Source organism: Salvelinus alpinus, chromosome 21, assembly GCF_045679555.1.
Source record: "Salvelinus alpinus chromosome 21, SLU_Salpinus.1, whole genome shotgun sequence".
Taxonomy (NCBI): Eukaryota; Metazoa; Chordata; class Actinopteri; order Salmoniformes; family Salmonidae; genus Salvelinus; species Salvelinus alpinus.
Genome location: NC_092106.1, coordinates 6940323 through 6963377, shown reverse-complemented (window position 1 = coordinate 6963377; position 23055 = coordinate 6940323). Strand labels below are relative to the sequence as shown.

The window sequence follows — 23055 nt, the reverse complement described above, 5'->3', positions numbered from 1 at the left end:
AATAAAGGTGAAAAAAAAAATACATCTGATATACTGTACTTTAGAGTCCCACCAGATTTTCCTGCCTCTCTAACCTCAAGGCTATGGATAAGACACTGTGCATCTAACAGGAAACCTATGTGTGTATGGGGTCAGGTTCAAGGAGGTCTGCTGCAGATCTATCCAGAGGGGAAGAGTGTGGTGGCCAACATAGAACCGCTGTTTGACCGTCTGCTCATCTTCTGGTCCGACCGCAGGAACCCACACGAGGTTAAGCCAGCCTACGCTACACGGTGAGTAACCACTGTGACCACACATGCAGCCACGCACACAAGAAAGGCTATATACGGACACGCTCGGTGCCCAAATTGATGACGTATGTCGCGCAGCTGAGAGTCGAGTGGAGACGAACGGATTTTTTTCAGTCAGTTCCATCAGTCGTCCTGATGAGCCCTTCCCGGCCAGCTAATTTATGCTTGTGGAAAGTTCCGTGAGAATTCGAAACTTGTCTGCCGAAGTTGCGACTTGGGAGAGTGTTCAGAATTCTTTTTTTTGTAGACGTTAATGCCGTAGTTGTAAAGTTTTGGTGAAAACCAAAGAAGAAGAGCTTTACCTGTCATTCTGGCCTGATATTGGCTACGCTATCTAGCTACTTCCGTCTCCTCACTGCCAGACAGCAGTGCTCGTCGAGCGGGAGCAAAGGACATTGTGCGCCTTGGTGTTGTTGTGTTGCCGGCATACGACACAAACTCTCCCCGTTGAGCAGTAACGTTAGACTGTATCATGGTGACTTCCAGATGGTTACTACCAATGCAGTATTACAAGTTCTTCTTGTGTAGGCTGCTATTCTACTCTAAGTAAAATCAAGTGGGATGGAACAAATTGGCTATATGAACTCCCTCCAGCGACATGTGGTACAGCTGCCGGGTGGGAAGCAGCTACATAGCACCTCGATACAACACCGTTGCAATGGTCATTTGCACCTGCTTGTCGTCACGTTAGCTAATTGGCTTGTCACGGTGACATTCAGATGGTGACCAACACTACAAGTTATTTCTTCCTCGCCAATCAAAATAAATATCTCTTTCATTTACAAGTTAGCACCATGCTGCTGCTGTTGTTGCCAGCATAAATTAGCTAGTTCCGAAGGGCATATCAGGATGACTGACTGAACCTATCCACTCGACTCTCAGCTACGTGACATACGTCATCAGTTTGGGCACCAGGCGTTCCCGTATGGCCTCTCCCAACACACACACACACACTGACATAAAAACTGTAATATCTTATATTTCACTCAGTCGTCGTGGCTGAATGACGACATGGATAAAATACAGCTGGCAGGGTTTACGCTGAATCGGCCAGATAGAACAGCTGCCTCCGGTAAGACGAGGGGTGGCGGTCTGTGTAGATTTGGAACAGCTGGTGCACAAAATCTAATATTAAGGAAGTCTCGAGGTTTTGGCCGCCTGAGGTAGAGAATCTCATGATAAGCTGTAGACCACGTAGCCGTCTATTTACCACCACAAACCGATGCTGGCACTAAGTCCACACTCAATGAGCTGTATAAGGCCATAAGCAAACAGGAAAATGCTCATCCAGAGGCGGCGCTCCTAGTGGCCGGGGACTTAAAGAAGTCAATAAAGAAGTGGTCAGATGGCGCAGATGCTAAGCTACAGGACTGTTTTTCTAGCACAGACGGGAATATATTCCGGGATTCTTCCGATGGCATTGAGAAGTACACCACATCAGTCACTGGCTTCAATCATAATCACTAGTTATAACTACACATGGTTGATGATATTGATAGTTTATCTAGCGTGTCCTGCGTTGCATATAATCGATGCAGTGCGCATTCGCCAAAAAGGACTGTCGTTGCTCCAACGTGTACCTAACCATAAACATCAATGCCTTTCTTAAAATCAATACACAGAAGTATATATTTTTAAACCTGCATATTTAGCTAAAAGAAATCCAGGTTAGCAGGCAATATTAACCAGGTGATATTGTGTCACTTCTCTTGCGTTCATTGCACGCAGAGTCAGGGTATATGCAACAGTTTGGGCCGCCTGGCTCATTGCAAACTAATTTGCCAGAATTTTACGTAATTATGACATAACATTGAAGGTTGTGCAATGTAACAGGAATATTTAGACTTATGGATGCCACCCGTTAGATAAAATACGGAACGGTTCCGTATTTCACTGAAAGAATAAACGTCTTGTTTTCGAGATGATAGTTTCCGGATTCGACCATATTAATGACCTAAGGCTCATCTGTGTGTTATTATGTTATAATTCAGTCTATGATTTGATAGAGCAGTCTGACTGAGCGATGGTAGGCACCAGCAGGCTCGTAAGCATTCATTCAAACAGCACTTTCGTGCGTTTTTCCAGCAGCTCTTCGCAATGCTTCAAGCCTATCAACTCCCGAGATTAGGCTGGTGTAACCGATGTGAAATGGCTAGCTAGTTAGCGGGGTGCACGCTAATAGCGTTTAAAACGTCACTCGCTCTGAGACTTGGAGTAGTTGTTCCCCTTCCTCTGCATGGGTAATGCTGCTTCGAGGGTGGCTGTTGTAGATGTGTTGCTGGTTCGAGCCCAGGTAGCGGCGAGGAGAGGGATGGAAGCTATACTGTTACACTGGCAATACTAAAGTGCCTATAAGAACATCCAATAGTCAAAGGTGTATGAAATAGAAATCGTATAGAGAGAAATAGTCCTATAATTCCTATAATAACTACAACCTAAAACTTCTTACCTGGGAATATTGAAGACTCATGTTAAAAGGAACCACCAGCTTTCATATGTTCACATGTTCTAAGCAAGGAACTTAAACGTTAGCTTTCTTACATGGCACATATTGCACTTTTACTTTCTTCTCCAACACTTTGTTTTTGCATTATTTAAACCAAATTGAACATGTTTCATTATTTATTTGAGGCTGAATTGATTTTATTGATGTATTATATTAAGTAAAAAATAAGTGTTCATTCAGTATTGTTGTAATTGTCATTATGACAAATAAATAAATAAAATCGGCAGATTAATCGGTATCGGCTTTTTTGGTCCTCCAATAATCAGTATCGGTATCGGCGTTGAAAAATCATAATCGGTCGACCTCTACTACAGAGGGTAGTGCGTACGGCCCAGTACATCACCGGGGGCCAAGCTTCCTGCCATCCAGGATCTCCCTTCAGATGAAGGCCCTAAAAATGGTCAAATACACCAGCCACCCTAGTCATAGACTGTTTCACTCTGCTACCGCATGGCAAGCGGTACAGGAGTCTAGGTACAAAAGGCTTCTTAACAGCTTCTACCCCCAAGGCATAAGACTCCTGAACAGCTAATCAAATGGCTACCCAGACTATTTGCATCCCTCCCTCCCCCCTCTTTTACGCTGCTGCTGCTACTCTGGTTATTATCTATACATAGTCGCTTTAACTCTACCTACATGTACATATTACCTCAATTACCTCAACTAACCTGTGCCCTCGCACATTGACTCTGTACCGGTACTCCCTCTATATAGCCTCGCTACTGTTATTTTACTGCTGCTCTTTAGCTATTCGTTTTTTTACATTTTTTTTACATATCTATTTTTTTACTGAACACTTATTTGTCTTAAAACTGCGTTGTTGGTTAAGGGCTTGTAAGTAAGCATTTCACTGTAATGTCTACACCTGTTGTGTTCGGCACATGTGACAAATAGATTTCATTTGGAAGGGTGCCACATGGTTTGAACGTAACCACATCCACTGACCACCCCCGCACTTCTTCTCTCTGCTGAGCCCTTACAACCTCTAACCCACTTTACTTCCTTCACACACAGTACAGTACAGTACATGTTCACTAAAGGCTCCTAATGTTGTTGGGGAAACGTTGACCTGCTCTATTAAAGGGATACTTTGGATTTGTCAGATGAACTCACGGATACCATTTTTATGTCTCGGGTATCCAGCATGAAGGAAGTTAGAGGTAGTTTTGCGAGTCATCGCTACTTAGCGTTAGCGCAATGACTGGCAGTCTATGGTATCTACTAGCGTGTGCTAACGCTAGTTAGCAACTTCCTTCAAACTGCACACAGAGACATAAAAATAGTTTCTGCGAGTTCCTCTGACTCTGGAGAAGTAGAGAAAGGGCTTCATTGCCAAAATCCCAAAGTATCACTTTAACAGATTATATATCCACTCTCATGCTGATGATCCACTGTTGAGAGAAGTCTGAACTCAGTCAAAGCCTATTCAGACTCCTGCCTGATGTTGTGATCATGCACAGGATTGTTTTTATCTACGTGCTGAATCCTGGAACGCATTAGTCAGAAGAACACCACAAAAATGTGACACGTCATTGGCTTGATTCTAGTTCATTAGTTAGTCCTCTCCTACTCTCCTCTCTGTCTGACAGCTGGGGGGTGAGGTGGGGCTCAGGACAGGAAGAACGTATTTCCTGACTGGGATTGGGTTCAGGGGTGGAGGGAGGGAGGGAGGAGGGCGGTAGGGGGGCAGTCGTCGGTTCAATTGCAGCTCTCGGGCTTGAGGGAGAGAGACAGGAATAAACAACACAACCCCACTGAGAAGCCTCACAGGAGAGGCAAGAACCCTCACTTAACCCACCACTGTCCAAAACCAGCTCTGACTTAACCCTCCACTGCCAATACAGTATACTGTGCATTTGGAAAGTATTCAGACCCTTTGACTTTTTCCACATTTTGTTGCATTGCAGCCTTATTCTAAAAATGATTAAATAGTTTTTCCCCCTCATCAATCTACACACAATACCCCATAATGACGAAGCAAAAACTGTTTTTTTTTTAAAATGTTTGCTAATTTATAAAAAACTGAAATCACATTTGCATAAGTATTCAGACCCTTTACTCAGTACTTTGTTGAAGCACATTTCGCAGCGATTACAGCCTCAAGTCTTCTTTGGTATGACGCTACAAGCTTGGCACGCCAGTATTTGAGGAGTTTCTCCCATTCTTCTCTGCAGATCCTCTCAAGCTCTGTCAGGTTGGATGGGGAGCGTCGCTGCACTGCTATTTTCAGGTCTCTCCAGAGATCTTCGATCAGGTTCAAGTCTGGGCTCTGGCTGGGCCACTCAAGAACATTCAGAGACTTGTCCCAAAGCCACTCCTGCATTGTCTTGGCTGTGTGCTCAGGACAATGACCTTCGACCCAGTCTGAGGTCCTGATCACTCTGGAGCAGGTTTTCATCAAGGATCTCTTTGTACTTTGCTCCATTCATCTTTCCCTCCATCCTGACTAGTCTCCCAGTCCCTGATGCTGAAAAACATCCCCACAGCATGATGCTGCCACCACCATGCTTCATCATAGAGATGGTGCCAGGCTTCCTCCTGATGTGACGCTTGGCATTCAGGCCAAAGAGTTCAATCTTGGTTTCATCAGACCAGAGAATCTTGTTTCTCATGGTCTGAGAGTCCTTTAGGTGCCTTTTTGCAAACTCCAAGCGGGCTGTCGTGCTTTTACTGAGAAGTGGCTTCCGTCTGACCACTCTATAATAAAGGTCTGATTGGTGGAGTGCTGCAGAGATGGTTCTCTGGAAGGTTCTCCCATCTCCACAGAGGAACTCTGGAGCTCTGTCAGAGTGACCATCGGGTTCTTGGTCACCTCCCTGACCAAGGCCCTTTTCCTCCGATTGCTCAGTTTGGTCGGGCGGCCAGCTCTAGGAAGACTCTTGGTGGTTCCTTCTTCCAACTTCTTCCATTTAAGAATGATGGAGGCCACTGTGTTCTTGGGGACCATCAATGCTGCAGAAATGTTTTGGTCCCTTCCCCAGATCTATGCCTCAACACAATCCTGTCTCGGAGCTCTACGGACAATTCCTTCGACCTCATGGCTTGGTTTTTGCTCTGACATGCACTGTCAACTGTGGGACCTTATATAGACAGGTGTGTGCCTTTCCAAATCATGTCCAATCAATTGAATTTACCACAGGTGGACTCCAATTAAGTTGTAGAAACATCTCAAGGATGATCAATGGAAACAGGAAGCACCTGGACTGAATTTCGAGTCTCATAGCAAAGGGTCTGATAACTTATGTAACTTTATTTTTATACATTTGCAAAAATTCTATTAAAAACACTGTTTTCCCTTCGTATTTATGGGGTAATGTGTGTAGATTGATGAGGGAAAAAATGTATTTAATCCATTCGAGAATAAGGCTGTAACGTAACAAAATGTGGAAAATGTCAAGGTGTCTGAATACTTTCTGAATGCACTGTATAGCACAACCCTCTCCTACTCTGTACTATACTGTACTATACTGTACTGAATTAGTCTGTACTTCCTCCTGAGCTGAGAATCTCTGTTGTCAGTCTGATCAGATCTGTGTGTTACAGCTATGCCATCACTGTCTGGTACTTTGATGCCAAGGAGCGAGCCGAGGCCAAAGAGAAGTACAGATTGGGTGAGTTACAGTTCTGAATGTCTGACTTACATGTAATAGTGTGCCTGAAACGGTTTATGCACTTTGTACAGTCCATTTTTCAAAAAGTATTTAGACTCATCTCCTCTGCCATTTCTTGTGTCCATAGCAACCGGACAGAAAGGTGTTCAAGTGCCCGTCACTCAAAACAACAAAACCTAAATCTCGTCCAATCCCCCCCCCACGAGTGCTTTCTGGATGTGCATGTGCCAACCCGCGCTGCTATTGGACATTTTATTCTGAGGGGGGGTGCTGTAAACCCAGCAGGCCCTGCCCACTCTGTGTCTGTCAGTCATCTGAAACAGCTCTTGATTGGCTGTGAGGAAATACGGCAGCATCTGATTGAGCGGTTGAAGGAAAGGGGGCGGAGATGGAACACGGTGGAATCAGTTGGTGAGAAGAGCGAGGCAGGGTCAGACTAACTCAGGTGGCATAAGGGCCGAATAGGATGAAGATGACTCCTCTTCATCAGAGAAGTCAAAAAATCATTAGAGACAAGAAACCGATTGGACAGGCTCTTGTTTTTCAGTTTTTCCCTTTTCAATAATCATCGATGTTATATTATAATCAGCTCAGTCAAAAGAGAAGGGTATTTTGTCCAATCAGAAAGCAGGCCTAAAGAGACAGGAGCACCCTCTGTAGGGTCGGAGGAAAACGATTGTATCCGGTTTTCAGGGGAAATGGAAAGAGCCTGTGACGCGACTTCCACTTTTGGACGTTAACAATATTAACTCCTCCTCCAAATTGACTAGATTGGTTCAACGGCGCAGAAGAGAACCCCCCCCCAACATTTTTTCTTCTTCTCCCATCAGGTTAGAACAGGACAGTTAGGGAAATGTGTTTGGAGGTCCTGACCATCACACACATCGTGACACATCCAGCATGTTGCCTCAGCTACATCAAGCCATCAATCAACAACGCGCCGTTAAAGAGGAAGTGACCTCACAGGAAATGGTCCTTTACATATCATACAGTAGGGTGGCATTCAGCTCTCCCAGCAGTCATGATGTTGGAGAAACTGTTAGGGTAGCCACCTGCCACCAGTGTACAGAGAAGACTGAAGACTCTCTTTAACGCAGAGAAGCATGAAGACTCTCTTTTAACTCGACTTTTAACTCAACAGATAAAGTGCTTTCACAGCCTCATCAACAATGTTTGTTTGTTCATGCGACAGTCGGTAAGAAACATACTGAAGAATCTAAGGCGTGTGTAATGTCGGAAAGCAATGCAACAATTCCAAGAGCGTGTTTTTGTTTGTGAAGTGTTTTGAAGACGGCACCTACACAAAGCTCACACAGACACTTCCATAAAAACACTGGAACCTGTGCAAGCCGTCGGCAGGCGGGTCGAAACAGGGTTTGCTGAATGTTATAGGGTGTATTTTGTTGACGTGTGTACGACTGTGTATCTGTGTACGTGCCTGAGGGAGTGTAAGAAAATGTACTGTACAAGCAAACCTGTTACTAGTACCTTAATGGTCCCAATTGCACATGTAAGCCCCACCCCTACTTGCACCAAGACTAGAGGCTGCATCAGCACTATCAACATCACCTGCAGTGCATTCTGGTCTACTCACACATACAATAGATTGGACACGGTTTACCACAACATCTAAATCTAACCCAAACCCTCAGTCAACCGTGTTAAATTCCACAGAAGCAAATGATAATGCACAGAAGGGTCTGTGTGAAACTACTGCAGAGTGTGTCTGGGTGTGTGTGTGTTTGTTTAACTATACTTGTGGGGACCAGAAGTCTCCACAAGAATAGTAAGCAAACAGAAATTTGACCAACTGGGGACATTTTGTTAGTACCCATAAGAATAGTTCTATGGGGTTTAGGGTTAAGGTTGGGTTTTGGGGTTAGGTTAGGGAAAATAGGATTTTGAAAGGGAATCAGTTGTGTGTCTCCACAAGGCTAGTTAAACATGACTGTTTGTGCATGTGTGCACCCTGGCCTTGAATGGGGGTGAGGATGCGCTTGACTTTGTGTGTGTGTGTGTGTGTGTGTGTGTGTGTGTGTGTGTGTGTGTGTGTGTGTGTGTGTGTGTGTGTGTGTGTGTGTGTGTGTGTGTGTGTGTGTGTGTGTGTGTGTGTGTGTGTGTGTGTGTGTGTTACAGACTGGGTAAGAGAGAAGTAAAAAATATCACTTTTCAGAAATGCTATCTGTAAATGATAACAATGGAAATTTAGAAAATGCTTTTATGCTGTGGATAATATGGTTATTGAGATGCAATAGTAACTAAAACAATGAGAACAAAAAAAGTTGCCTAATTTTTTTCGGAATTTTGCAGTATTTAATTAAAATGTGTTTTTGTATAAGAAGACTTGTTTTTTGCCTTCTTGAATATGGAGTACTGCTTTCTGATTCTGGACAGAGTCACTGATATCACACAGAGCATGGACCTTCACGCTGTGGACGTTCAGGGGAATTATGGATGCTATTTATATACACACACACACACACACACACACACACACTGAGGCCATACAGTAAGAAGTCCACTCTCTCTAACCACAGTCATGCAGCCATTTCCTCTCCCAGACCTGTCTCAGCAGGAGTGAGGGAAGAATAGGGAGGTATAACGATGGAACGAATCGCAAGAGACCGAGAAACGGAGAGCCGAATATAAAACTGTGGTAAGGTTGGCAGATTGCATGTCATTAAAGAGTTGAGGAGATTACAATGTGGTCACACATTGTTTTGAAGAACGGAATGAACTCTAGGCCTCCATTCCAAATGACACCCTATTCCCTATGCAGTGCACTGTTTTTGACCAGTAGTGCACAAGGGAATACTGTGCCATTTGGGACGTAGTCTATGAGATTCCCTTAATCTGCCCCTCCCCATATACTAACCCCATTCCTGCTCGTCTCTCTACTCCCTCTTTTCATAACCCCAATGCTCATAGCCTCAGCCCCCTTTATGTAACCGTATCAGTGTCACGTATCTACCAGCACGGCTGCTACAGTATGTGCCAACATAAATCCACTCACACACACACTAAGATGCACACACGAGAGACACACACAGAGGGAGAGCGAGACACACACACCCACACATAATTTGAAAGATTAACACAGCCACACAAACACACACACACACAAATGGTCCTTCAACTAAAGAGGTTCTCCCACCTAAAGCTTTCACCTACTCCATATATTCATTCCATTACTCTTGGTTTCTAATCCGATTTCCTCCAGTCCCTAGCCCTGAGCATTATTCAGGTAAACACTAAAACTGATCTTAAAACTGGTGTGTGTGTGTGTGTCCAGCATGGTCAGTAGTAGGGTGGCGTGACTGAGACCAGAGTGTCAGCTGCTCATCACATCAAAGGGTTGTTGGCCTTCCTGAAAGCCCCTTGTCAACACACACACACACACACCCTTGTTCCTGAGACCCCCCGTCTGCCTCCCCGTGCTCCTCACGCTAAACAATTGTCAGGTAGGGCGGGCATGGTCGGTCGGTGTCCCCAAGGACTGCAGGGAGACAAAGGGCCCACCGCACAGAGAGACCGACAGGAAGAGGTCTCCCATTTATCCTACAGTGACCAGTCACACATGCACGCACACACACACATCCAAAAGCAGCAGTAAGCTACACAGTCATTGACACATACAGTGCCTTCAGAAAGTATTCACACCCCTTTACTTTTTCCACATTTCTTTGTGTTGCAAAGAGGGATAAACATTTATTTAATCTTCTTTTTTTTCAACAATCTACCCAAAATACTATGTAATGTCAAAGTGGAAGAAAAATTCTAGCAATTGTAAAAAATAAAAAAAAGTTTTTTTTAAATAAAACAAATATATCTTGATTAGATAAGTATTCGACCCCAAATTACCTTTGGCAGCGATTACAGCTGTGAGTCTTTCTGGGTAAGTCTCTAAGATCTTTGCACACCTGGATTGTACAATATTTGCACATTATTCTTTTTAAAAATTCTTCAAGCTCTGTCAAGTTGATTGTTGACCATTGCTAGACAGACATTTTCAAGTCTTGCCATAGATTTTCAAGCCAATTTAAGTCGAAACTGTAACTAGGCCACTTAGGAACATTCAATGTCGTCTTGGTAAGCAACTCCAGTGTATATGTGACCTTGTGTTTTAGGTTATTGTCCTGCTGAAAGGTGAATTTGTCTCCCAGTGTCTGCTGGAAAGCAGACTGAACCGGGTTTTCCTCTAGGACTTTGCCTGTGCTTAACTCTATTCAGTTTCTTTTTATCTTAAAAAAAGTCCCTAGTCCCTGCCGATAACAAGCATACCCATAACATGATGCAGCCACCACCATGCTTTAAAATACATACATAATGCTTTGTATTCAGGATATGAAGTTCATTTATTTTTTGCACTTTTACTTTAGTGCATTATTGCAAACAGGATGCATGTTTTGGAATATTTGTTATTCTGTACATGCTTCCTTCCTTGCACTGTCATTTTGGTTAGTATTGTGGAGTAACTACAATGTTGTAACTGTTTTAAAGTCACCATTGGCCTCATGATTAAATCTCTGAAAGGTTTCCTTCCTCTCCGGCAACTGAGTTATGAAGGATACCTTTGTCTTTGTAGTGACTGGGTGTATTGATACACCATCCAAAGTGTAATTAATAACATCACCATGCTCAAAGGGATATTCAATGTCTATCAATAGTTGCCCTTGCGAGGCTTTGGAAAACCTCCATGGTTTTTGTGCTTGAGTCTGTTTGAAATGTAGTGCTCGACTGAGGGACCTTACAGATAATGTATGTGTGGGTTACATAGATGAGGTAGTCATTCAAAAATAATGTTAAACACTTATGGCACGTAGAGTGAGTCCATGCAATTTATGTGATGTAAGCAAATTATTACTCTTGGACTTATTTAGGCTTGCCATAACAAAGGGACTGAATATTTATTGACTCAAGACATTTCAGCTTTTCATCTTTAATTAATTTGTTAAAAAAATAATACTGACATTATGGGGTATTGTGTGTAGACCAGTGACAAAAAAAATCTACATTTAATCAAGTTTAAATCCAGGCTGTAACAAAGCAAAATGTGGAACAAGGGGTGTGAATACTTTCTGAAGGCACTGTACACGGCATTGCATAGATTCAAATGCAGAACATTCACACCCCTAACATCAACACTACTGTAACATATTTAGAGTCAGAGATTCTAAGCACATTTATAAAGCCTATCCAAACACGAACCAACTAGAAACTAAAAAGCATTACTGTAGAGGCATAACTTTACAAAAACATTGGAAGTGTTGTTAAACAAAAAACACTGATAACCAAATCCAACACATAACTTCTCACTACAATTGACCACATTTCGTCTCAATCAGAATGCATGGTCCCCAAAATGGTTGCCCACATGTGCGTAACAGCCGGGCACAGCAATAAAGCAGCACAGACTCTACACTGAACCTTTGAGAAAAAGTTGAAAGCGTCACCATGTCCAAGGGTTGTTTTTATACCTTTTACATGTTCCCCACTAATTAGGGTCCGAGGAGAAACCCTGAAACAAACCATTTCAAACCCTAAAACTGTTTAATTGGCCCTACGATAATGGAATCGATTTTGTAGTCTAGCAATGCCCTCTGGTGGCTGAATGAGCTAAACACAAGGTGCAGGTAAAGTATAAGGTTAACAGAATGCGCCTAGAGAGGAAATCTGGTAGTAAAGGAGAAACAGCCCACGTTAAACATTTACAAAATAAAATACACATTTCATAAAGGAAGATTATGGCACGGTTTATTTTACAATAACAAACAAAGGACGGCGCTACAGTAATATGTTTGCACGGGAGCACCGCCTCCTTCCGTGTGTCGTTTGCAGTGTGAAAGTTCACAGGGCATGCAAAGGTCGTGTTGTGTTTTTAGCGAGCTATGGCTGCCTTGAGTTGGTTTACGTGCAGACAGCTGCCGCGGATTGCAAATCAGTTCGCCTGGGTTGGGAAGCACGTCAGGCCTCAGTACCTCGGGGGACTACCGGTGAGGAGAGTCCACGGGTCGTCGCGGAAATGTGTGGCTGAGAAGGGGCCATGGGGCAAGGCTCGGATGCCAGAGTATCATCTTATGACAGAACTCGATAAGGCGGATGCTTTGGTAAGTTCAAAGTGAAAGTAAAGTCTTGCCATTCTAGAAGATGATGTACGACTTGATTCACCTTTTTGCTTTTCCAAATGACTTGAATATACTCCTGCATTACAGAACTGATCTGTGTGTGCTGACATGAACCACCTTTCTAAATCACTGCTATTTTTGTTTTGCTCTGCAGATGCTGAAAAAGTCCCACGAAACTGGTAACTGCACATTTAGATTAGGAAGAGGTTCAAAGACAGGCTATTTATTTAAAGACTTTGCTATGCATTTGGCTAGAATTCCTGTTGGCACAGTTAGACCAGTTATTGTAGCGAAAGAAGATATGCATGCCACTGTAGGCTATGTGTTTACACATCTGAATCCAGAAACTTGAGCAATATGGGAAAAGCTCCTGACTGCAAACACTGGTAGGGTTAGAGAAAGAGGTGAGGGGTTGTTTTCGGACTGGGCTGTAAGCCTCGTGTTGTTCTGTTCTAGGGTTCCTGTCTTGGTTCCGGAACGGACTCCTGGCCACGGGGATCGGGGTCATCGCTTTCGTCCAGAGTGATGTGGGACGAGAGGCAGGATATGGTAAGGAGACTAAGGAGGGCCAGGGTTGTGGCTCTATTCTATTGGAGCAGAACATAATTATGAGAAAAGACCTTAAAGGTAACTGAAACACACCCATTATAAACATAAGTTACTTATTTAGGTCATCAGTCTTTCCACCTCTCTCTCTCCCCACCCCCAGCCTTCTTCATCCTGGGTGGTGTGTGTGTATCGTTCGGCGGGGCGTCCTACGTGGGCAGCCTGTTTTCGCTGAGGAGGATGATGCTTCTCTCCCTGCCAGCCGTGCTGCTGAATGTTGCTGTGGTGAGCAGCGTCGCCCTCTTCTGGCTGTGTGCGGTATCTCTCTACATCGGACGCCTGGAGGTGGAGATTATACATGAGGATGACGAGGACGATGACGGAGGGGAGTGTCCAGACTGTCGGGACCGCGGCAACCACTCGCATGGCAACCGGCACCACGGCAGCAACAAAGGCCAAGACAAGTAGCGAGTGTGCGTGGCAAAGGTGACGAGGTGTGTGTTTGCGTGTGAGTGAGACAGAGAGGACTGAGAGGAAGTGTGTATGACATTCAAGTTCATAATATCAATGTTAGATTATTTTAATTTCGTTTTATTTTGCACACACACTCTGTGAGAGTGCCTCGTTTGAGTATATTTACTCCTGGTCATGTTTACTTTATGAATCAAAGTGCCCTGTACAATTCCTAAGCCATACTCTGAGCCAACTCATGCTGCGTTCACGTAAATATGGTTTTGATTGATGTAATTTTTTTTATATCAGTTTATTCTATATTTATACAAAGGAGTACTTGGATTCTCTGTAGTAGTCCATGCTGTTGATGTAGAATGAGGAGATGTAGCCCGTGTTGAATGGATGAACTAGCCCTATGTGAATTTGCGATATAGGGGTATAAATACTGTAGGTAAGTAATCAGCAATGGTCAATCCTTGTGTAATCGATTTTCTCTGCGTGTAAAAGTCTGTGGGTTTTCCTTCTGTATTCTGTTATTTTAGATTGAAAAGTTTCTTTTAAACGATGAAGGCTTTGGCTTATAGTTTTTTTCTCCAAAGGGTTTTGTGATTCATATAGTTTTGTCACAAAGCAAATGACAGCAAAAAAACAAACATGGCAAAGCGCTATAAGTTATAATTATTTTATTTAAACATGTTCAATGCAATCTTGATAAACTACTCTATAGAAATCGACTAACTGTAAAGTAACGTTATTATTTCATACCTTTACTCAATCGAGGATTGAAAGCTGGAGCCACAACTTCATCAAAATACCACCCTGAACCTCTGTCTTTTTGGAGAGAAACTATAACATTTCTATAACCCGTGTGTTTGTGTGAGATGGAGTATATTTAGTGTGTTCGGAAAGTATTCAGACCCCTTCTTTTCTCCACATTTTGTTACGTTATAGCCTTATTCTAAAATTGCTAAAATTATTTCCCCCCCTCGTCAATCTACACAATACTCCATAATAACAAAGCAAAAACAGGTTTTTAGACATTTCATTTTAAGATTTTTTTTTTTTTAACCACCTTTGGCAGCGATTACAGCTTTGAGTCTTCTTGGGTGTGACGCTATAAGCTTGGCAAACCTGTATTTGGGGAGTTTCTCAAATTTTTCTCTGCAGATCCTCAAGCTCTATCAGGTTGGATGGGGAGCGTCGCTGCACAGCTATTTTCAGGTCTCGCCAGAGATGTTAGATCCAGGCTCTGGCTGTGCCACTCAAGGACATTCGGAGACTTGTCCCAAAGCCACTCCTGCATTGTCCTGGCTGTGTGCTTGGGGTCGTTGTCCTGTTGGAACCTTCGCCCCAGTCTGAGGTCCTGATTGCTCTGGAGCAGGTTTTCATCAAGGATCTCTATCTAGTTTGCTCTGTCCATCTTTCTGTCGATCCTGACTAGTCTCCCAGTCCCTGCCGCTGAAAAACATCCCCTCAGCATGATGCTGCCACAACCATGCTTCATCATAGGGATGGTGCCAGGTTTCCTCCAGACGTGACGCTTGGCATTCAGGCCAAAGAGTTCAATCTTGGTTTCATCAGGCGAGAAAATCTTGTTTGTCATGGTTTGGGAGTCCTTTAGGTGCCTTTTGGAAAACTCCAAGTGGGCTGTCATGTACCTTTTACTGAGGAGTGGCTTCAGTCTGGCCACTCTACCATAAAGGCCTGATTGGTAGAGTGAGATGGTTGTCCTTCTGGAAGGTTCTCCCGTCTCCACAGAGGAACTCTGGAGCTCTGTCAGAGTGACCATCGGGTTCTTGGTCACCCCCCTTGAACAATCCTCTTCTCCCCCGTTAGCTCAGTTTGGCCGGGCGGCCAGCTCTAGGAAGACTCTTGGTGGTTCGAAACTTCTTATGTTTAAGAATGATTGAGGCTACTGTGTTTTTGGGGACTTTCAATGCTGCAGACAATTTTTTGGTACCCTTCCCCAGATCTTTGCCTCGACACAATCCTGTCTCGAAGCTCTATGGACAATTCCTTCGACTTCATGGCTTGGTTTTTGCTCTGACATGCACTGTCAACTGTGTGACAGTTATATAGACAGGTGTGTGCCTTTCCAAATCATGTCCAATCAATTTAATTTACCACAGATGGACTCCCATCAAGTTGTAGAAACATCTCAAGGATGATCAATGGGAACAGGATGCACCTGAGCTCAATTTCGAGTCTAATAGCAAAGGGTCTGATTACTTATGAAAATAATTGTTTAAAACATTTTTTTTTTATACATTGCAAAAACAATGTAAACTGTTTTTGCATTGTTATATTATGTGTAGATTGACGAGGAAATGTTAGCATTTATCCATTTTAGAATCAGGCTGTAACGTAACAAAATGTGGAAAAAGTCAACAGGTTTAAATACTTTCCGAATGCACTGTAGGTATGGTTAGTCTCTAGCCTGATCCCCCCATCCTGACCTGACCGCTGCGCTACAGAACATTAGCATGCGAGACCTGGATGGTGGAACGAGGCGAGTTAGTCGCTGGGTTAGAGATAATCTGTATTGCAGTGTGATGTATTTGATTTCTGCATGGCCTTCAGTACAACTTACTGTATATCATTAGACTTTATGTATGAATATGTACATAAACACAGTTACAAAATCAAACTGGTGTTGTGTGTTTGACCCCTACGTGAAAAGACTAATGTATGTTTGTGGTCAATACTTAAAGGTGCTATGCAGGATTTCTAGAATTTTTGCATTGTAATTTCAGGAAATGTCCATAATATATTTTGCGCTAATAGTGGAATGATTGTTTTTCACAATATTACTTACCCACCGGTATTGTGATTGGCTGTGATATTCGCCTATTGATTTCTCCCTCCGGAGCGGCATCTGTTGTCAAAATGGGGAAGATGTTCTGACTTTGTGGCTGTGTTATCTAGTGGAAATCGCTCTGTAATTTCCTTGGTTGATAAAATTCTACACTGTTCGCTCAATTTCAGTTTATGTTCGAAAACAAGCACTGTAGGGAATCATTGTACCATCTAAATTGCTGTGAAATTATATTTTCAATAACAAAATATAATTTCTTAAAGCTGTTGGACCAAAACAACTTTCGCATTGTCATTTCCTATGTGTAACACCTTTTAAAGAGATCATCATTTTGCACAATCAAATGTAGGCTTATCTATCAGATGTGACACCATAGAAATGGAGTAAGAATATGAAATCAAAATGGCTGACATTCCCTTCATTTAAAACCGTGTTGTCGTTCGTTTCACTCAACCAAGCATTGATGCCATGTATTCCTCCATCCTCCTCTCTGGGTACACTACACACAGAGCAGCACCTCAGTGCTGTCCGGATAACACAGGGAGGGGGATGATAGTGATCACTTAATAGGTTACTGCCCAGGTGTGGGTTATCTCTCTCATCCATCGATTGATTCACTGGAGAGGTGAGAAGGTTCGGGTCGAGGCATGAGCTGCTGAGACTCCTCTCTGTCCTGAGGTCAGATGCCCATCCGCTTTTTCGATTAATCCCACTTTTTCTCTCTCTATATCAGTCTGTGTCACTCAGGTAAACTCCAGTGCATCTTACTAACCATCCCTCTCCTCTTTCTCTCTCCCCCCACCACTCCAACCCAGGCGTTTTGGCGCAGTTAGTTTCTCATGCAGGGTGTGTCTGGGTGCTGCAACCCCCCCCCACCCCCCCCTCCTCCTCGGCTGCGTCTGACTGCGCAGGCGGCTCTGTTTGGCATGCAGACGGCTCCTGGGGCCTGGCGCGTCTAAAGGGCATGGCTACCCAGCAGCACGCGCCCACACTGACAAACACCCGGACCATGGACTGACTCACAACACCATCACCAACCCACCTCACGGCACCATGGCCGGTTATAGATGAGCATATTACCCTCCCCTCACAATCTGGACAGAATAGAGGAGGGGAGAGGGATGGGGCTGTAGCAGTGAAAGACTGAGTGGAACAGGCTGTGTGGATGGGGATGGAGAGATTGAAGGAGGAGGGTTAATAGTGTAAAGGAAAGGAGAGGTGGTGGGGCAAGTAGAGAAGAGGTGGTAAGGGTGGTGTAGTTGGGGATAGGATGGAGGGAGGAGAGGGGATGTAAAGGAACGTTCAGTTCTCACTCAAATATTTCCCCTAATGTTTTCAGTGTCAGTGTCAGGCCCATGTGCGAAGGTATTTCCCTAGAGACTGCTCTTCCATTCAGGGGCTGAGATAACAGAGCATTCGGGAGGTATTTATACCCCTTGACTTTTTCAAATTTTACAGCCTTGTTCTAAAAATGATTAAATAAAATGTTTCCCTCAATCTACACACAATACCCCATAATGACAAGGCTAAAAGAACTTCATTGGACTCTGTAAACTGGAAACCATATATCCTGAGGCTGCATTTATTGTAGCTGGGGATTTTAACAAAGCTAATCTGAAAACAAGGCTCCCTAAATTGTATCAGCATATTGAATTCGCGACCCGGGCTGGCAGCATTCTGGATCATTGCTACTCTAACTTCCACGACGCATACAAAGGCCTCCCTCGCCCTCCTTTCGGCAAATCTGACCACGACTCCATTTTGTTGCTCCCAGCCTATAGACAGAAACTAAAACAGGAAACGCCCGTGCTCAGGTCTGTTCAACGCTGGTCCGACCAATCGGATTCCACACTTCAACATTGCTTTGATCACGTAGACTGGGATATATTCCGGATAGCCTCAGACAACAACATTGATGTATACGCTGATTCGGTGAGCGAGTTTATTAGCAAGTGCATCGGTGATGTTGTACTCACGGTGACTATTAAAACCTTTGCCAACCAGAAACCGTGGATTGATGGCAACATTCGCGCAAAACTGAAAGCGCGTACCACTGCTTTTAATCATGGCAAGGCGATGGGAAACATGACCGAATACAAACAGTGTAGTTATTCCCTCCGCAAGGCAATCAAACAAGCTATGCGTCAGTATAGAGACAAACTAGAGTCGCAATTCAACGGCTCAGACACAAGACGTATGTAGCAGGATCTACAGTCAATCATGGATTACAAAAAGAAAACCAGCCCCGTCGCGGCCAACGTGAGTAAAACATTTAAACGTGTTAACCCTCGCAAGGTTGCCGGCCCAGACGGCATCCTTAGCCACGTCCTCAGAGCATGCGCAGACCAGCTGGCTGGCGTGTTTACGGACATATTAAATCAATCCCTATCCCAGTCTGCTGTTCCCACATGCTTCAAGAGGGCCACCATTGGTCCTGTTCCCAAGAAAGCTAAAGTAATTAAGCTAAACGACTATCGCCCCATAGCACTCACTTCCATCATCATGAAGTGCTTTGAGAGACTAGTCAAGGATCATATCACCTCCACCTTACCTGTCACCCTAGACCCACTTCAATTTGCTTACCGCCCCAATAGGTCCACAGAGGACGCAATCGCAATCACGCTGCACACTGCCCTAACCAATCTGGACAAGAGGAATACCTATGTAAGAATGCTGTTCAACGATTACAGCTCAGCATTTAACACCATAGTACCCTCCAAACTCATCATTAAGCTCGAGACCCTGGGTCTCGACCCCGCCCTGTGTAACTGGATCCTGGACTTTGACGGGCCGCCCCCAGTGGTGAGGGTAGGAAACAACATCCTCAACACTGGGGCCCCACAAGGGTGCGTTCTCAGCCCTCCCCTGTACTCCTTGTTCACCCATGACTGCGTGGCCATGCACGCCTCCAACTCAATCATCAAGTTTGCAGACGACACTACAGTGGTAGGCTTGATTACCAACAACGACGAATAATAGTGAAGACATCAAAACTATAAAATAACACATATGGAATCATGTAGTAACAAAAAAATGTTAAACAAATAGATTTTTGATTTTAGATTCTTCAAAGTAGCCACCTTTTGCCTTGATGACAGCTTTGCACACTCTTGGCATTCTCTCAACCAGCTTCACCTGGAATGCTTTTCCAACAGTCTTGAATGAGTTTCCACATATGCTGAGCACTTGCTGGCTGTTTTTCCTTCACTCTGCGGTCCAACTTATCTCAAAACATCTCAATTGGGTTGAGGTCGGGTGATTGTGGAGGCCAGGTCATCTGATGCAGCCCTCCATATCTCTCCTTCTTGGTAAAATAACCCTTACACAGCCTGGAGGTTTGTCATTGTCCAGTTGAAAAACAAATGACAGTCCCACTAAGCCCAAACAAAATGGGATGGCGTATCGCTGCAGAATGCTGTGGTAGCCATGCTGGTTAAGAGTGTCTTGAATTCTAAATAAATCACAGTGTCACCAGCAAAGCACCATCACACCTCCTCCTCCATGCTTCACGGTGGGAAACACAAATGCAGAGATCATCCGTTCACCTACTCTGCGTCTCACAAAGACACAGCGTTGGAACCAAAAATCTCAAATTTGGACTCACCAGACCAATGGACATAGTTCCACCGGTCTAATGTCCATTGCTCGTGTTTCTTGGCCCAAGCAAGTCTCTTCTTATTGGTGTCCTTTAGTAGTGGTTTCTTTTTGCAGCAATTTGACTGCATGAAGGCCTGGTTGAACCATGAAGGCCTGGTTCACGCAGTCTCCTCTGAACAGTTGATGTTGAGATGTGTCTGTTATTTGAACTCTGTGAAGCATATATTTGGGCTGCAATCTGAGCTGCAGTTAATTGCCAGTTTCTGAGGCTGGTAACTCTAATGAACTTAACCTCTGCAGCAGAGTTAACTCTGGGTCTTCATTTCCTGTGGCGTTCCTCGTGAGAGCCAGTTTCATCATAGCGCTTGATGGGTTCTTGACATTTTCCAGATTAAGACATGAAGGTCAGTCAAAGTAATGATGGACTGTTGTTTCTCTGATTATTTGAGCTGTTCTTGCCATAATATGGACTTGGTCTTTTACCAAATAGGGCTATCTTCTGTATACTGTACCACCCCTACCTTGTCACAACACAACTGATTGTCTCAAATGCATTAAGGAAAGAAATTCCACAAATTAACTTTTAAAAAGGCACACTGTTAATTTAAATGCATTCAAGGTGACTACCTCATGAAGCTGGTTGAGAGAACGCCAAGAGTGTGCAAAGCTGTGATCAAGGCTGGCTAATTTGAAGAATCTCAAATATAAAATATATTTTGATTTGTTTAACACTTTTTTTGGTTAATACATGATTCCATATGTGTTATTTCATAGTTGATGTCTTCACTATTATTCTGCAATGTAGAAAACAGTAAAAAATTAAGAAAACCCCTTGAATGAGTAGGTGTGTCCTAACTTTTGACTGGTAAAGTAAGTATTCATACCCTTTGCTATGAGACTCGAAATTGAGCTCAGGTGCATCCTGTTTCCATTAATCATCCTCAGATGTTTTTGCAACTTGATTGGAGTCCACCTGTCGTAAATGAAATTGATTGGATATGATTTGGAAAGGCACACACCTGTCTATATAAGGTCCCACAGTTGACGGTACATGTCAGAGCAAAAACCAAGCCATGAGGTTGAAGGAATTGTCCGTAGAGCTTCGAGACAGGATTGTGTCGAGGCACAGCTCTGGGGAAGGGTACCAAATCATGTCTGCAGTATTGAAGGTCCCCAAGAACACAGTGGCCTCCATTATTCTTAAATGGAAAAAGTTTCGAACCACCAAGACTCTTTCTAGAGCTGGCCGTAAAGCCAAACTGAGCAATCGGGAGAGAATGGCCTTGGTCAGGGAGGTGACCAAGAACCCGATGGTCACTCTGACAGAGCTTCAGAGTATCTCTGTGGAGATGGGATAACCTTCCAGAAGGACAACCATCTCTGCAGCACTCCACCAATCAGACCTTTATTATAGAGTGGTCAGACGGAAGCCACTTCTCAGTAAAAGGCACAGGACAGCCCGCTTGGAGTTTGCCAAAAGGCATCTAAAGGACTCTCAGACCATGAGAAACAATATTCTCTGGTCTGATGAAACCAAGATTGAACTATTTGGCCTGAATGCCAACAGTCACGTCTGGAGGAAACCTGGCACCATCCCATGGCTTCGGGACTAGTCTCTGAATGTCCTTGAAGTGGCCCAGCCAGAGCCCGAACCCGATCGAACATCTCTGGAGAGACCTGACAGAGCTTGAGAGGATCTGCAGAGAAGAATGGGAGAAACTCCCCAAACACAGGTGTGCCAAGCATACCCAAGGAGCTGTAATCACTGCCAAAAGTGCATCAGCAAAGTAAAGGGTCTGAGTACTTACGTAATTGTGATATTTAAGTGTTTGCTCTGTCATTATGGGGTATTGTGTGTAGATTGATGAGAGAAAAAAAAAGAATAAGGCTGTAACGTAACAAAATGTGGAAAAAGTCAAGGGTTGTGAATACTTTCCGAATGCACTGTAAGTCTTCAAAGTCCCTGACAGACAGCCAGGGCATAGAGTTGAGGAGAGACGCCCATGTCCCCACAAACCCACAGTCCCTATCTGAGATGTAGAGACACCTTTACACCCACCATGGAACAGGCTATCAGCTGAAGAACTCACACCTGAGAAAAGAAGAGATAGAGGAACCTGAGGTCATTTCTGAACTCTCTTTACACACACGCACACACAGCAGACGTGCACACACACACGCACGGCAGGCACACGCACTTACCCTCAAATGTTCTCCCCAACAACTGCTTTTGTTTAGTATGCGCTTCCTTTGGTCTTGAGGAGGAATGATCCTCACTCTAATGAACTGGGGCCTGCCACTTGAATGTAAAACAGGATTTAACCCGTCTTCAATGTCAGAGCCCCTCCCTAGGGCTGCCTGGTACAACACAACACCCGCTCTGGAACACACACACGCTCGCATACGCACACACACAGATACACCGGCCATTCAAACAACACACTCTATGCATACACACGGCCTCAAGCAGACAGACACGCACGCACTCACACAGACAAACACTTCCTCAGTCACACACACGCACGTGCACACACACACACACACACCCTTTGTCTATATCTTCCGAGCTATTACTTAGAGAGCTTTGGCTCATAAACCTGGATATATACTGTCTAATGGGCATGTTCCATCTGCACCACATCAGACCAGGGACACTCAAACCTGGTCCACAGGGACCAATTTGGATGATGGATTTTACATCAGGTACTTTTTCATTAATATTGTTGTGTGGGCAGGTGTACAGTACCAGTCAAAAGTTTGGACACACCTACTCATTCAAGGGTTTTTCTTTATTTGTACTATTTTCTACATTTTAGAATAATAGGGAAGACATAGAAACTATGAAATAACACATATGGAATCATGTAGTAACCAAAAAAGTGTTAAACAAATAGATTTTAGATTCTTGAAAGTTGCCACCCTTTGCCTTGATGACAGCTTTGCACACGCTTGGCATTCTCTCAACCAGCTTCACCTGGAATGCTTTTACAACAGTCTTGAAGGAGTTCCCATATTTGCTGAGCACTTGTTGGCTGCTTTTCCTTCAGTCTGCGGTCCACCACATCCCAAACCATCTCAATTGGGTTGAGGTCGGGTGATTGCGGAGGCCAGG

The 23055-nt window shown here is 44.0% G+C and overlaps 2 protein-coding genes across 2 annotated transcripts in view; both read left to right on the top strand.

Moving 5' to 3' along the window:
* Positions 1 to 8748, top strand: part of LOC139547710 (egl nine homolog 1-like) — a 36846-nt gene extending 28098 nt beyond the window's left edge. Inside the window, exons 4-6 of the mRNA XM_071356715.1 lie at positions 136 to 272; positions 6340 to 6407; positions 6535 to 8748. Of these exons, the coding sequence (XP_071212816.1) occupies positions 136 to 272; positions 6340 to 6407; positions 6535 to 6587 (258 nt within the window). The 3' untranslated portion in view covers positions 6588 to 8748. The remainder of the gene's footprint in view (positions 1 to 135; positions 273 to 6339; positions 6408 to 6534) is intronic.
* Positions 8749 to 12239: 3491 nt separating this feature from the next.
* LOC139547709 (transmembrane protein 160-like) lies at positions 12240 to 16178 on the top strand. The gene is made up of 4 exons (XM_071356714.1): positions 12240 to 12514; positions 12687 to 12711; positions 12989 to 13081; positions 13242 to 16178. Exons 1-4 carry the CDS (start codon positions 12296 to 12298, stop codon positions 13544 to 13546), a joined length of 642 nt encoding a protein of 213 aa, XP_071212815.1. The 5' UTR covers positions 12240 to 12295; the 3' UTR covers positions 13547 to 16178.
* The last annotated feature ends 6877 nt before the right edge of the window (positions 16179 to 23055 follow it).

What these genes read in the sequence shown, in the direction of transcription:
- LOC139547709 (XM_071356714.1), top strand. Translation starts at nt 12,296, where the DNA reads ATGGCTGCCTTGAGTTGGTTTACGTGCAGACAGCTGCCGCGGATTGCA. An exon ending in TCGATAAGGCGGATGCTTTG is followed by an intron (nt 12,515 to 12,686) that starts GTAAGTTCAAAG and finishes TTTGCTCTGCAG; the next exon opens with ATGCTGAAAAAGTCCCACGA. An exon ending in GAAAAAGTCCCACGAAACTG is followed by an intron (nt 12,712 to 12,988) that starts GTAACTGCACAT and finishes GTTCTGTTCTAG; the next exon opens with GGTTCCTGTCTTGGTTCCGG.